Source organism: Barbus barbus (assembly GCF_936440315.1).
Source record: "Barbus barbus genome assembly, chromosome: 4".
Lineage (NCBI taxonomy): Eukaryota > Metazoa > Chordata > Actinopteri > Cypriniformes > Cyprinidae > Barbus > Barbus barbus.
In genome coordinates, this window is record NC_136732.1 from 6,145,139 (window position 1) to 6,159,056 (window position 13,918).

The 13,918-nt window shown below is 36.3% G+C and overlaps 1 protein-coding gene across 1 annotated transcript; it reads right to left on the reverse strand.

The window, feature by feature from the left end:
* Nucleotides 1-6,677: 6,677 nt before the first annotated feature.
* Nucleotides 6,678-7,795, reverse strand: LOC306867013 (uncharacterized protein). The gene has a single exon (XM_079412479.1). The coding sequence runs from the start codon at nucleotides 7,707-7,709 to the stop codon at nucleotides 6,780-6,782; it is 930 nt and encodes a 309-aa protein (XP_079268605.1). The 5' UTR covers nucleotides 7,710-7,795; the 3' UTR covers nucleotides 6,678-6,779.
* Between the last annotated feature and the right edge of the window lie 6,123 nt (nucleotides 7,796-13,918).

The window sequence follows — 13,918 nt, forward strand, 5'->3', positions numbered from 1 at the left end:
ACTGATCAGAGTTAGATGGCTTCCTTTGTGGAAATTATTGGTCCTGATATAGCTCTTGAAGGCGTCCGATGACCATTGACCGAGAGCTTGGATCAGCTGTTGGATATGAATGGATGGTACTGGGTGAATCTGCTTGGAGGAAGGAACTTAGTAACGTGTCGAGGAGAGGTTTGAAGGATGTGTTATAGGGATGCGAGTTGGCGATGGGTCCGCCTCCGGAGCCAGCACTTAGAATTTCTGTGAGAATCTGAGACTTGATGGTATTGGCATAAGGGGTGGTTCTGGAGCTGCAACATTCAGTGGGGTAGGTAGTGGGACTGCAGTGAGTGAATGAAGTGTACTGGGGTTTAGATTGGAGAGAAGGGTTAGAAGGAAGATAGGGAGGGGTCGAAACCGTTTGCGGAGGCAGCCTCGCGCACGGATTAGCCTTTGGTGCTTAGGGAAGCATGTAGGAAGAGGTAGAAGGCCGGTAAGCTTGCATTGCTGGCTGATGATGCCCTACTTGGATGTCTGTAGCAGGGGCTGCTGGCCATTGATAGGGAAAAGGAGTAGCGAAAGGGTAAGTGTAAGGTGGCTGAGCTTGAGTGGCTAGCGGAGGCAGCCTCACGCTTCCTTCAGCCATTGTAGACCACAGGAGTGGAGTTTTTGACGTCCTGAAAAGCCTGCGCAGCTAGTGGAGGCAGACTCACGCTAGCGTGTGCTATGGGAGCTGGAGACCACTCAAAAGGAAAAGGATTAGAAGTAATGGAAGGAAAAGACTGAGATGTGAGGGCATGTGTTGCAAGCATAAGCAACTTTGTGCTCGTTTCAGCTTCTGTAGCTGTAGGCCGTGGAGGCTTGTGATATTCTGAGAAAAATAGCTGGAGAGCCTGTGCAGCATGCGCAGCTAGCGGAGGCAGTCTCACGCTAGCGAGTGCTGTGGGAGCTGGAGACCACTGAAAAAGAAAGAGGGGTTAGAAGTAGCAGGAGAAAATATGACTGCTTTTAACAACTTAAAAAAAAGTGATAAAATGATGAAAATACATGTTTTTCCTCTTAACCACACGAAAAGAAGAAAGTATTGAAACAGCTGGCCAGCCAAGCCGCACATCGGTTGGTAGAGACTTGAAGAGGGGTGCCTAGTAGTATGCACAACACACACAAAGTGGGTTGCATTTGTTCAATGATGATATGAATAGTTCATGATACACCTTAGTTGTTAGTTTGCACCTATAATTGTTCATTTAGGTACAATGGTTTTCGAAAAAATTCAGTTCAAACAATCTTTTACATCTTATCTGAGTAATGTGCAATTTAAAATACAGGTAAAATGCTAGTGAAAATTAATACAGGAAATTAATCATTTCCTTGTGTGATCTACGCAGTTTGCGTCATGGTTACCGAAATGACAACGACATCCATAATGTCATCACATTGTTTAACAATTTTTAGCAACAAATGACCTGCCTTTACACAAAAGTTTGTTTGCAACATGGCCTACGCCGCTACCGGAGGCAGCCTCACGCTGACTGCTACGAGAGCTGGAGGTCCGGCTATATACGGCACTGCGGCCGGAAGAACTGCGGAGAGAAGAAGAGCCGAATGAGGTTTTGCTGCGGTGAGAACTGGGGTGCGGCCTAGGCTCGTTTGAGGCCTGCCGCTGTGACCCAACGCTCTAGAAGAGCCTGGTCTTGTACAGGACGATGATGGTGGAGAGTGAGGCAAGATCGGGGCTTTGCTCGATCTATTGCGCCTGGAGTGGATTTAGGAGTGAGGTTGGCTAATTTGCAGTGTAACGAACGGATCGCACGTATCCACTTTGTTTGCCCTCCGCGAGAATGATTCGGCAGAATAAATCAGCGTTTGCTTCAGGTTTAAATACGACGAGCATGTCGGTTGGGGCGAGGTTAAGCCTCGGCATTGTGACGAGCGTGTGGCTGGTCGAGCAGAGCACCGGCCGCGATGAAGCCTGGTGCTCGGCGGTGGTGACTGACGGAAGAGGAGTGAGCCTAGAGCTTGCAGATTGCGATGGAGGATACGAAAAATCCCCGGTCCAGGTTCTTTCATTTTCCAGAAAAAGATGTGTCTGTGATATGATAGCAAAGGAGAAAAACCGAGTGCTGGAAAACTGTCATAGAACAGAGGTGAGTTGGCTGCATATATATATATATATATATATATATATATATATATATATATACACCTGATGTGCTTGTTAAGGTGATTAGCTGACGAGCTGCACCTGGGCCAGACTGATTATCTGATCGTGCTCCTCCCGATCCTAGTTAATAAAACATCATGTATAAGATATAACATTATCTGAATAAACTGACTTGTAAACAGTACATCAATACAAAACTGACCTAAACAACACACCTCTGTACATTGTGTAAGTGAAATAAATGCAGTCATAACCAACAATATAATTTGTAGCAATATTTGATTTATCCTAATTTAATTTCTAAATGTTATTTATATATAAAAATACATATTACTCATGATTGAGTAGTGTCATATTTAATGGAAACATATTATTACTGTTTGATACATAAGGTTAGAGTGAAACAGACTGAACTTCACAACATTTAAACACAACTTCTGTTAATGTATTTTAAGGCTGCTACTAGATCATGTATAATTAACAACATATTATGCGACTTCCCTTTACTTCATGGACAACTTATGTCCCACCAGCTATCTTCTGAACAAATGGTGCAACCAAATAAAGTACAGTTACTTACAAACTAGCTAATCGTTATTAAGCCTCTATTGTGGACTTTACATTGCAATTTGTAGATGCCTTCACTTCTGTTGTCTCCAGATATCACTCATGTCTTTGCATAGAATGGTTATTCAGTCATCGCAGAAAGAAATCACTCCCACAGAGCCAGCTGTGGCTCAAAAACCATCCTTCAGGTATACTTGACCTTATATATAGCATGACTGCATGTCAAGTATGCTTTTTATATTTCAATCTGACATCTGAAACATCCACATCTTCAATCTTAAGCATCTTGTATTCTGCCTTTATTCCTGTTTTTTTTTTTTTCATACACTTTCAGGATTTGTGGAATATGCGGTATTTGCAGCACGCTGTGAAAGCTTCGTTGGATACACATCCTGCTGTTTGTTTTTACAGTATTAGTTCATGCAATTGATCAATACTTTAGATGATAAATGTTTTAATTTTTGTTTCTCATCAAACTGTTCTTATTTCTTTCCAAAGTAAATGTTTTTCTCCCCACAAAACAGTCCTGAGTATACCATGTATGAATACAATGACAGTATCAAAATGTAATTATTATTTTATTATTATTATTAATTGTTGTAATGTTAACACAATACATTTAACATCTATAAAAGTACACTCTTCTCCTATAGTAATGCCTGCATAATATTCCGGTCCATATGTACAATGTCATCTTAAAAAGAACTAAAGTACAAACAAGTTTCATTATAACACAAATGAAGCTATCCCTCAATTTATGACAAGGCTCCTCATGATCCAGCACATATAAAATCAGGAAAGCAGACCTAACATGAAAATGTCTCCCTATACAAAGCAGAGTCAATCGTATTACTGGTAGTTTTAAATGATTTTTCAGCCATTTGGACTACAATAATCTTAAAATGGCTTCAATTACTCATTTCTGCAGTTGGTCTGATGCTCCGTGCTATGCTTTGCTCCTCGTTTTGCCGCTGATGTGCTTGGCCCCGTCATTGCTGCTTGCAGCTATATTGTTTGTTTGGAGTTGGCCTTTCATCCATAGCCTAAATTAATACAATACTTTTTTATATAACAACCCACCTAACTAATGGATACTAAAATACAGAGGTCGGCACAGGTCACAAATTTCATAAATACAGGCTATTTGAGACAAAAAGTTGGATTTAAAAAGTAACAATTATGTGTATAAAAGACATGAATACACTGTAAAAAAAAAAAAAAGTTGAGCCAACTTAAAATTTGAAGGCAACCAGCTTCAAGTTTATACAGCAAAAATTTGAGAATCCTACAAAAATAAGTTGAGAGAACTCAAAAATCTGCTGAAGCTGGTTGCCCTAATTAAATGTGTATTTATTTATTTCTGTGGTGTACTGGTTCACCAAACTAGTGAGGTAGGCATTTATTAGCTCAAAACAGTAGCACATGTAGTCATCTTTATTTGTACTTCAATACTGACAATACAATCCCATTTGCTAATAAGTGTACACAATAACCTACCTCAGTTTCTAGCTCCTTCCCAAAGTGCAAGATGATTCCTCAAATTTCTAGAAACAATGTTGTAGGGTCCCATCATGCTCCACAAAATACCCTGTTTTTTTCCCAGCTTAGATAGTCTGTACCACTACAAAAAAAATGAATTCCATAATGGAGAGGCTTTGGCGCAGCCCCTCTTCACGAGGCGACAGCAGCAGGTCATCGGTGTACAGGAGGCATTGATTTCTCTGCCCCGGACTGAGGCTTCAGCCTTTCGTCTGACTGAAAAAATCAGTCAGTTTGTCATTGATTTTGACACAGCATATGTTTCCATTGTACATGTCCTTTTTAATGTCATATGTCCTTCCTCCTATTCCACTTTGGATTAATTTAAGGAAAAGTCCATTGTGCCATACCGAATCGAAGGCCTTTTTGAAATCAATGAAGCGGACAAATATTATTCCTTGTTTTGTCTGCTGAATATGTTTTTGTTTGAGTGTGTGTAGTGCTTATATGTGATGTAATGTTCTCTGTTTTGGCATAAATCCAATTTGACTATTGATTCGAATCTTGTGTTTTTGAATGAACTGAACTAATCTGTCATTAATAATAGAGCAGAATAATTTTCTGATGTTACTGCTCACTGTGAATATCTGATATTATTATATTTACATTATTTCTATCTAAATTATATACTATATTAACAAAATCAGTGTCTAGAGTGAGTGTTAGAAAGATCAAGCAGCAGAATGTCTGCATGCAATAAAAGGTCAAAGAAGGGAAAGCTACAAATTTACTAAAAATGGCAAGAAATAGCAACGGTTTGGTCACAGTGACCTTCTCCTTCAGCACCTATTTCAAATTGGATTTATTTTTGCAATTTTAAGTAAACCTTTTCAGTAAATCCATCTTACATTTGGATTTAAAATTGATAAACTATTTTGTTAACTAAAATAAGACATGAAAATTAGATGAATTTCTTGCCTATAAAACTTACTGAAATAGAAATAAAGTCACACATGAACTAAATAAAATTTTCATATTTAGTTCCCAAGTATATTTGTGTTTCCACTTATAGAGCATTAAAGGTTTATATTTATAATGTGGTTTTGCAACATTGAGGAATCACAGACATACATATATGTGAATTATGTTTATCTTAATTATATTAAAGTAAGTACTTATTATATTAAAAGTACTTATGCTAATAATAAATATATTAGTTATCTATATATTTGTTTTATTAAGTAGTATATTCACATCTCAGTTTAAATTTTCAGCAAGTCAGCTGAAATACTTATAATACTTACAAAAATAATAATAATAATATATAAATATAATAATAAATTAATACAATCTACCCCCCAAAGAAGCAAAGAAAACGGAAAGTAAAACTCAAGTGAAAATAAAAATATATATATATAAAACTCAGGTGAAAATAAATATATATATATATATATATATAAATAAATAATAAGTAACAATATTAAAAACGGGCCCCTACACTAAGAGAATTTCACAAATACAAAGAAAAAGCAAAGCATTATGCATGAAATTTTGAAGTTGAAAAACTAAAGTAGTATTTTCTTGTAAAATCTATACCTCACTTATTTTCTAATAAAATGTAATAATCTTTGTTTTATTTAACTTAAAAAAAAATAGTTTACAGTGTAAATGTAAAAAATGCACATAATGTTTATTTTACTTATTATTAAGATGCATTTACTGAAGAAGCAAAACGACATAATTCACTAGGATTTTTTATTTGTTTAAACAAATCCCCAACATTTTTCAGAAAACAAGACCCAAGCCATTAGTAAATATATCTTTATTTAAAAACGTTTAGTTATTTGAACTGGAAAACAAGACAAAAACACTGAAGAAAGTCATTTTTTTAACTGTTTTGACAAACAGTTTGTTTCGCATCTTTTTTTCGAATGATCTTCATGCAGGTTTGAGGTAGTTATAAAGTCCCTTCAGACCTCCTAGCAGAACCTCTTTAATGAGCTTGACCAGTGGGTTAAATAATATCTAAATAGAATTTAAAAATATACAAATTAATAAACACTACCCTAAACAAATAAAAGTAAAATTCAGGTGAAAATTCAAAGTAATATAAAAATAAATAATAACATTAAAACCTGGCTGCTACACTGAAAACTTATAGAAACAAAATTTTATTGAAACAATTTCCACAAATACAAAGAAAAAGCAAGCAACTTGAGCATTGCATTACACATGAAATTTTTTAAGTTGAAAGGCTAAAATAGTATTTTCTTGTAAAACCTATACCCCAATTATAATTTTCTAGTAAAATGTAAATTAGTTTTATTTAAGTGTAAAAAAAAATCATTTAAAACAAGAAAAATATTTGTCAGTGGAGTCAGAAAAATAAACAGTTGAAAGGGAAAATTTCTCATGTTTTAAGCAAATTTGCAAAATTTTTCTGACAACATTAGTAAACAGTTTGTTTGTATTTTTGTCTTGTTTTCCAGTTCATATATCTAAACATTTAAAACAAATAGAGGAAGAAAGCTATTTTTGTACTGCTTTGACTCTCAAAAAGCAATCCGATTTGTGTCTTCTTTGCGAATGATCTTCATGCAGGTTTGAGGTAGTTATAAAGTGCCTTAAGACCTCCCTGCAGAACCTCTTTAATGGGCTTGACCAGCGGGTTGTGGACGATATGCAGGCCTTTATCCAGCGGATGGCAGGCGAGCTTCTCCAGCCTGCGGAGCTTGTAGATCTCATCAGGAACGCTCTGCAGCCGGTTGAAGTCCACGTTGAGCAGCTCCAACCCCGTCAGGCAGCACAGCGTCCTGGGAAGAGCGTGCAGCAAGTTCTGCTCCACGATCAGGATCTTCAGGTTCACCAGCTCCTGGATCTTATCGGCCAGGTTCTCCAGACGGTTGTTGGCCAGATGCAGGAAGTTCAGGCTCCTCATGCTGTAGACGCAGGCTGGGATGTGTTGGATGTGGTTATGGCTGAGGTTGAGCTTGGTGAGCCGGCGCAGCTCCAACAGGCTGTTGGGGAGCGTGACAATCTGGTTGTTGGCCAAACTCAGGACCTCCAGGTTGGAGCAGCATCCCAGTTCCTCTGGAACGTCGCTCAGCCGGTTCATGTGAGCGAAAAGCACTCGCAGCTTTCTGAGCCGTCCGATCTCTGGCGGGAGGCTGAGCAGCTCGTTCCCCCACACATTGAGGATCACCAGGTTCTCCAGGTTCCCCAAGTTGGATGGGAGAATGGAGAGAGCGTTCAAGGAGATGTTGAGCTTCTGGAGCTCCTGGAGCTCCCACAGTTCGCCCGGCATCTCCTCCAGACCTCGCATGGCCAGGCTGAGCGTGCTGTAGCCCAGATGTCTGGTCGCATGTTTGCGGATTCGATCGACGGATGATAAATTCTCAACGCAGCTGGCTTTTCGTCGCATCTGCCTCTTGGAGTCATCAGAGTTGGGTTTGCGTGCGGTAAGTCTCGGTGCGACATCACTGCTCGCGTGATGCTTTGAGATGTTCTGCCTCAGGAGAAACATATTTCAGGTACTTAATGTTTCATTCCATCGATGGCTTTCTCTATTTAGCTGTGGTTTTGAGCTCTGAATCGTCCTGCAGTCTGGTTTAGGATGAGATACAGACGTGAAAACGCTCAGTGATGTTTGCACAAACAGCTGTCATTGTCATACAGCTGAGCCAAAGCCGTTAATGCAGATAAGTAATGGAATCACTGCAAAGTCATTAAACCCTTTTCTACACACGCTCTCTGATGTATTTATATACAGACATTAGCAGACATGCATGCCAGTGGTATTACTGTCAGCTGAAACTATAAAAAAAATTTCATTACTTGAAATAAAAATGAAACAAACTAAAACCATAACAAAAACATTTGAGTTATACTTGAAAAAAAATATATTTAAAAAGTACATAATTTTTTCAGAAAGTTGCCAAAGCAATATTCAAAATTTCAATTCAGAAAGTAAACTGAAGTACTAAAATAACAAAAACTAAATAAATAACAATAAATACTATTTAAAAAAAGAAAACTAATAAAAATACACACAGAAAAATTACTAAATCTTTAACTAAAATTAAAGATAAATATAACAATAAAATTAATTCAGAATATTAACAAAAACCGCAACAGTATATCAAAAAACTTGACCTGAACTAAAATTAAAACTACATATAAACTAACATAACAATATAAACTACTTCGATAAAAACTAACTAAAAACATTTTCATTGTATATATATATATATATATATATATATATATATATATATATATATATATAGGCAGCATTTCTCATATTTATTAAGTAAATTGAAGTACTAAAATAAAATCAAACCAAATAAATAAATATATGTAAGAAAATAATAATAAAAAACTAATACAAAAACACAGAAACCTAATACAAAAAATTACAACGACACAGAAAATTTCCTGAAACTTTAACTGTAATTAAAGTGAAAACAAGAAATATAAAAATAAAGTCTGTAACAGTATATCAGTGATATAAAAAAACACTGCAGAAACCGTATATAAAAATTAATACTACTATAAAGACATTTAAATAAAAACTAAAACTAATAAAAATGACAAAACACACAACAAAATTAGTAAAACATTGACCAAAATTTAAGTGAGAAGAGAAAATATACAAATAAAATCAAATATTAACAAAAACTATAATAGTATCTCAGTCATGACTGAAAGTACAGTTAAGCCGACCGGTTGTCATATTTTCCATTATTATCTCGTTGGTGAGACTGTACAAAGAGATGTCTAACTTTATAAAGCACAACAGATTAAACGATTATTGGAGTACATTTGACAAGAAAATACTAGTTCAGTCCTTCCACTCCAAACTTTGACTCAGTGTTACTGCCATTTCTTTAAATTTACTACACATTTCTGAGTTAAAATTGTTTTAAAGTAAGTCGTACTCTGTATGAAGCATCTGTTTTCTGATAAAGGTTTCACAATTATGCGTTTATTCTTGAAACAAGAAAATAAAAATCTGCCCATGAACCTTAATTCAAAGAGAAAACAAGATTATTCTTACCACACTGGCAAATATTTTCTCTTGTTCTAATTTGCTTAATTTTAAACAATTTTTCAGAGAATCAGGCCTAAACAATCATTTATTTCTCCAGTAGATGTATCTTGACTATATATATATTTATATATGTATGATATATATATGATTTCAAATTATGTGTTGTATTTTTGCCATGCATATGTCACATGAAATAATAATAATAATAATGCACAAGACACATTAATGAGGTTTTGCAAGTTAATATTTTGAATCTAAAACTAAACTTTTTATCTTAAATGTTATTCTAAAATAAATGCTTTTCTATAGGGACGATTGCTAATTATCTCACGTCAAACGAGTCTTACTGACGAATGAGAAAAACATCTAAATAAAAGCTAAACTTACATAATGAAAGTAAACTGAACTTACATGCTTCCATACATTGAATCGACCAAGCTACAAAAATATTTTTTTTGAACGTTGACTGTCTATTTTATATTTCTAAGGAATTTTGAGAGAAAAATCTAAGACAAATTTAATATTTAAATGAAATATTGCTGGGAAGTGTGTTTCCAGAGCCATGAAAGAGCAATAAAATTTAAGTATTAAGTAAAATAAGTAGTGCTGGGCAATGATTAATTGCGATGTAAAGTTTTTGTGTACATAATATGTGTGTACTGTGTATATTTATGTATATATAAATACACACACATGCATGTATATATTTAAGAAAAATTTTATTAAATATATTTATATATAATATATATATATATATACTGTACGTGTGTGTCTTTATATATACATAATCAATATACACAGTACACACACATACATAAAAAACTTTTATTTTGGATGCGATTAATTGTTGCCCAGCGCCATATATATAAGATCTCCACATTTACTGCTGTGAGTCGAGACCATAAGTCAAACGTTACAGCCTTGGTTTTTATTGTGACTTTAATATGCAATCTTGATTGGGGCAGGTTATGATAAGGTCTCAATCAGCTTCAGTCGTGTGATAAAAACATGAACGCATGCAGAAGATCAGCTGCAGCAGGTCAAGTTATTTCTGTCATCTTTAAGCTGCTGTGTGTTGATGGAGGGTGAAGGACTGACCTCGCCTGTTATTAACACATTATGAAACCAGACGAGCTTGTAGACACAATGAAAACACACACACACACATCACAACATCAGTCGTTTCAGTGTCTGAACTTTAGCATTTCTGTATGACAAAAAGTCACGCTCTAGCTTATTACTTTTGTCTTGTTTTCAGGTGCAAATATTTTTAAAAAAATGAAATCGAGATACATTTACTGAAGATTCACAACGATTTAAAATGTTAAGACTTGGTTTCTGAAATATCAAGGTTTAATATAATATCATGCTTAAAACAGGACAAATATCTGTCATTGGACTTAGAAAACTAAACTTCTCTTAATGTAATGTAAGGGAAACAGTTCAATTTAGCTCAAAGGGAATTATTTATGATTTTATAGGGAATTTGAACAGACTCACTGTATCACGGCTGATCACGATTCGGCCAGCGATTCACTGAACGAGCCATCTAACATCAACTCTGTACTGGATATTAAAATCCAAAATATAGTGAAAACACTATTAAACAGCACAGTAACGAAATCGACAGATTAAGACATTAACTTGTAAGCACAAAACACAAGATACTTCTCTTTTCAATATAAATAAAACGTTATTTATAAATCTAAGACATGTAAACTAATCTAACACATGAACACACACATTCACACAATTTGCAGAAAGTGAGGAAAGGATGAGTTTAAGAGAATGGAAATGTGAAATCCCAAGTTTACAGCAATATGTGCTATTGCATAGACCTGAACAACCATCAATCACTTATTTAACCCTCGCTTTGAGTTTCTCAATGAGGCTAAGATTTATATTAACTGCACCTGATTCAGTTAGAATCTGGAGGTACTTGGGTTGCCTTTGTGTTAAGGGATACCCTTTTGCAGAAAGGGGGTTTCCCGAGGTTGCTGATTGGCTGACAGTCCAGTGGTCGTTGGTAGTGAAGTCTTGGGAAGCCAATGATTGGGCGTTGGCTGAAGATGGTCTCGGAGACCGTTGCTAGTTGAAGTTTGAAGCGGTTGCAGTCGGACCTGGACTTTGCAGCAAACTTAACTTTTAAGCACGAAACTCAACGGAAAGAAAAGCAACTAAAGTAAAAGAATAAAATGATGTAACGAGACTAAGTGGTTTTTCTTCTCAATTCGATATTATCTTAGCTAGGGGTGTTGCTCTGTTTCTCCCACCCATCATAAATCAGCATGTTATCTGGTCAGTCAGTAAGTGTTCTTTTGTTTTAATGCTGTGAACTTCTCAAAGCCGCCTCATGCATCATGGTACTCTCCATAATGGTACCTAGGGTGACGCGGAGGAGAAGCATTGTTGAAAAAAGTTATTTTTGTTTTCTTTGCGCACAATAAGTATTCTTGCAGCTTTGTAAAATCATGGTTGAACCACTGATTGAACCATATCTACAGGTGCATCTCAGAAAATTAGAATATAGTGTAGAATATAGAATAATAAGTTCATTTTTTCTTGCAAGTTATTTCAAAAAGTGAAACTTTCATATATTTTAGATACATTAAATGTAAAGTAAAACACTTCAAAAGTTTTTTTGTTTTAATTTTGATTATTAGAGCTTACAGCTGATGAAAGTCAAAAATCAGTATCTCAAAATATTAGAATATTTACATTTGAGTTTCAATAAATGACCATCCCTACAGTATACATTCCGGGTATCTCTTGTTCTTTGAAACCACAATAATGGAGAAGACTGCTGACTTGGCAATGATCCAGAAGACGAACATTGACGCCCTCCACAAAGAGGGTAAGTCACAGAGGGTCATTACTGAAAGGTGTGGCTGTTTACAGAGTGCTGTATCTAAGCATATTAAATGCAAAGTTGACTGGAAGGAAGAATTTGGGTAGGAAAAGGTGCACAAGCAACAGGGATGACCGCAAGTTTGAGAATACTGTCAAGCAAAGCTGATTCAAACACTTGTGAGAGCTTCACAAGGAGTGAACTGAAGCTGGAGTCAGTGCATCAAGAGTCTCCACGCTCAGACGTCTTCAGGAAAAGGGCTACCAAGCCACTTCTGAACCAGAGACAACGTCAGAAGCCTCTTACCTGGGCTGTGGAGAAAAAGAACTGGACTCAGTGGTCCAAAGTCCTCTTTTCAGCTGAAAGTAAATTTTGCTTTTCATTTGGAAATCGAGGTCTGGAGACTGGAGGAAGACTGGAGAGGCACAGAATCAAGTCCAGTGTGAAGTTTCCGAAGTCAGTGATGATTTGGGGTGCCGTGACGTCTGCTGGTGTTGGTCCATTGTGTTTTATTAAGTCCAAAGTCAATGCAGCCGTCTACCAGGAGATTTTGGAGCACTTTATGCTTCCATCTGCTGACAAGCTTTATGGAGATGCTGATTTCCTTTTCCAGCAGGACTTTAGCACCTACCCACACTGCCAAAACCACTTCCAAGTGCTTTGCTGACCATGATATTACTGTGCTTGACTGGCCAGCCAACATGCCTGACCTGAACCCCATATGGAATCTATGGGATATTTTTAGAGATAGATGAGAAACAGTCAATCCAACAATCCAGACGAGCTCAAGGTTCAATAGTGTCTCTGCAGAGCCACAGGCTGATCGCTCCCATGCCACACTTCACTGATGCTGGAGTTTGTGCTAAAAGGAGCCCCGACCAAGTATTAAGTTCTACTGTTGTAGTAAACCAGCCTGTAGAAAACTATCAGAAAGACTTAAGGAATACTACTGATATACTTTGGTTTATTGTGTTATATTTAATGTTACTAATGATATAATGTGCATAGACTAATAACAGTACAGTTAACATTTTGAGTTGCACAACAATTCTTTTTATTTTGCAATTATATTTGGCATAAGGTGTACATTTATTTGACTGGGAGATATCTATAATGAAACAAGAGGCAAAATCAGTTATTCTGATATTAAAATAATAATGATAATAATGACAATAATAATAATAAGCCCCTCTCATAATTATCAATCATAGCTGTAATAATGGCCTATAGGCATTTCTATTCAGACTAATAAAACTCAACTACTAATAAACATGAATCAAAAAGCTTTAAGTGATTATGTCGTGATTTGTAATTTAATGGAAACACACTAAACAAAACATACATTTCTCCAGATGATGTTACTATCTAGGATAGCCATCAATTTCATTATTATGGCCACGTGATCGTAACTTCACCTGTTGGTCCAGGAACACGTCTAACACCTGCTTTTGCCGTGTCCTGCCACGCTTCTGTGACCAATGGTGCTGACTGTCCCTGGGCTGCTGCTGTCTGTTTTTCCTCGTCATTGTGTTCTGTCACTAATGCTGGCTGTGTATCATGCTGCTCTGTCTGTTCCTCTCCTCCATCCTCCTCCTCCTCCTCACTATTACTAAGCCTCTGTTGCTCCCCTGCCATCTCTTTCACTCCTCCTTCTGTACTTTTCTTCTTAAAATAAGATGAGATGTCTGTGGACTTTCTCTTCATTGTCTGAAAATTGACATAACATATACATGCACCAGCTAACGACGTTAGCTAGGTAACTCTTGTCAAAACGTGTCAAAGACACATCAAAAAGCTGCTGTAACAGTATACTGTAACCATTTGGCACTTAAAA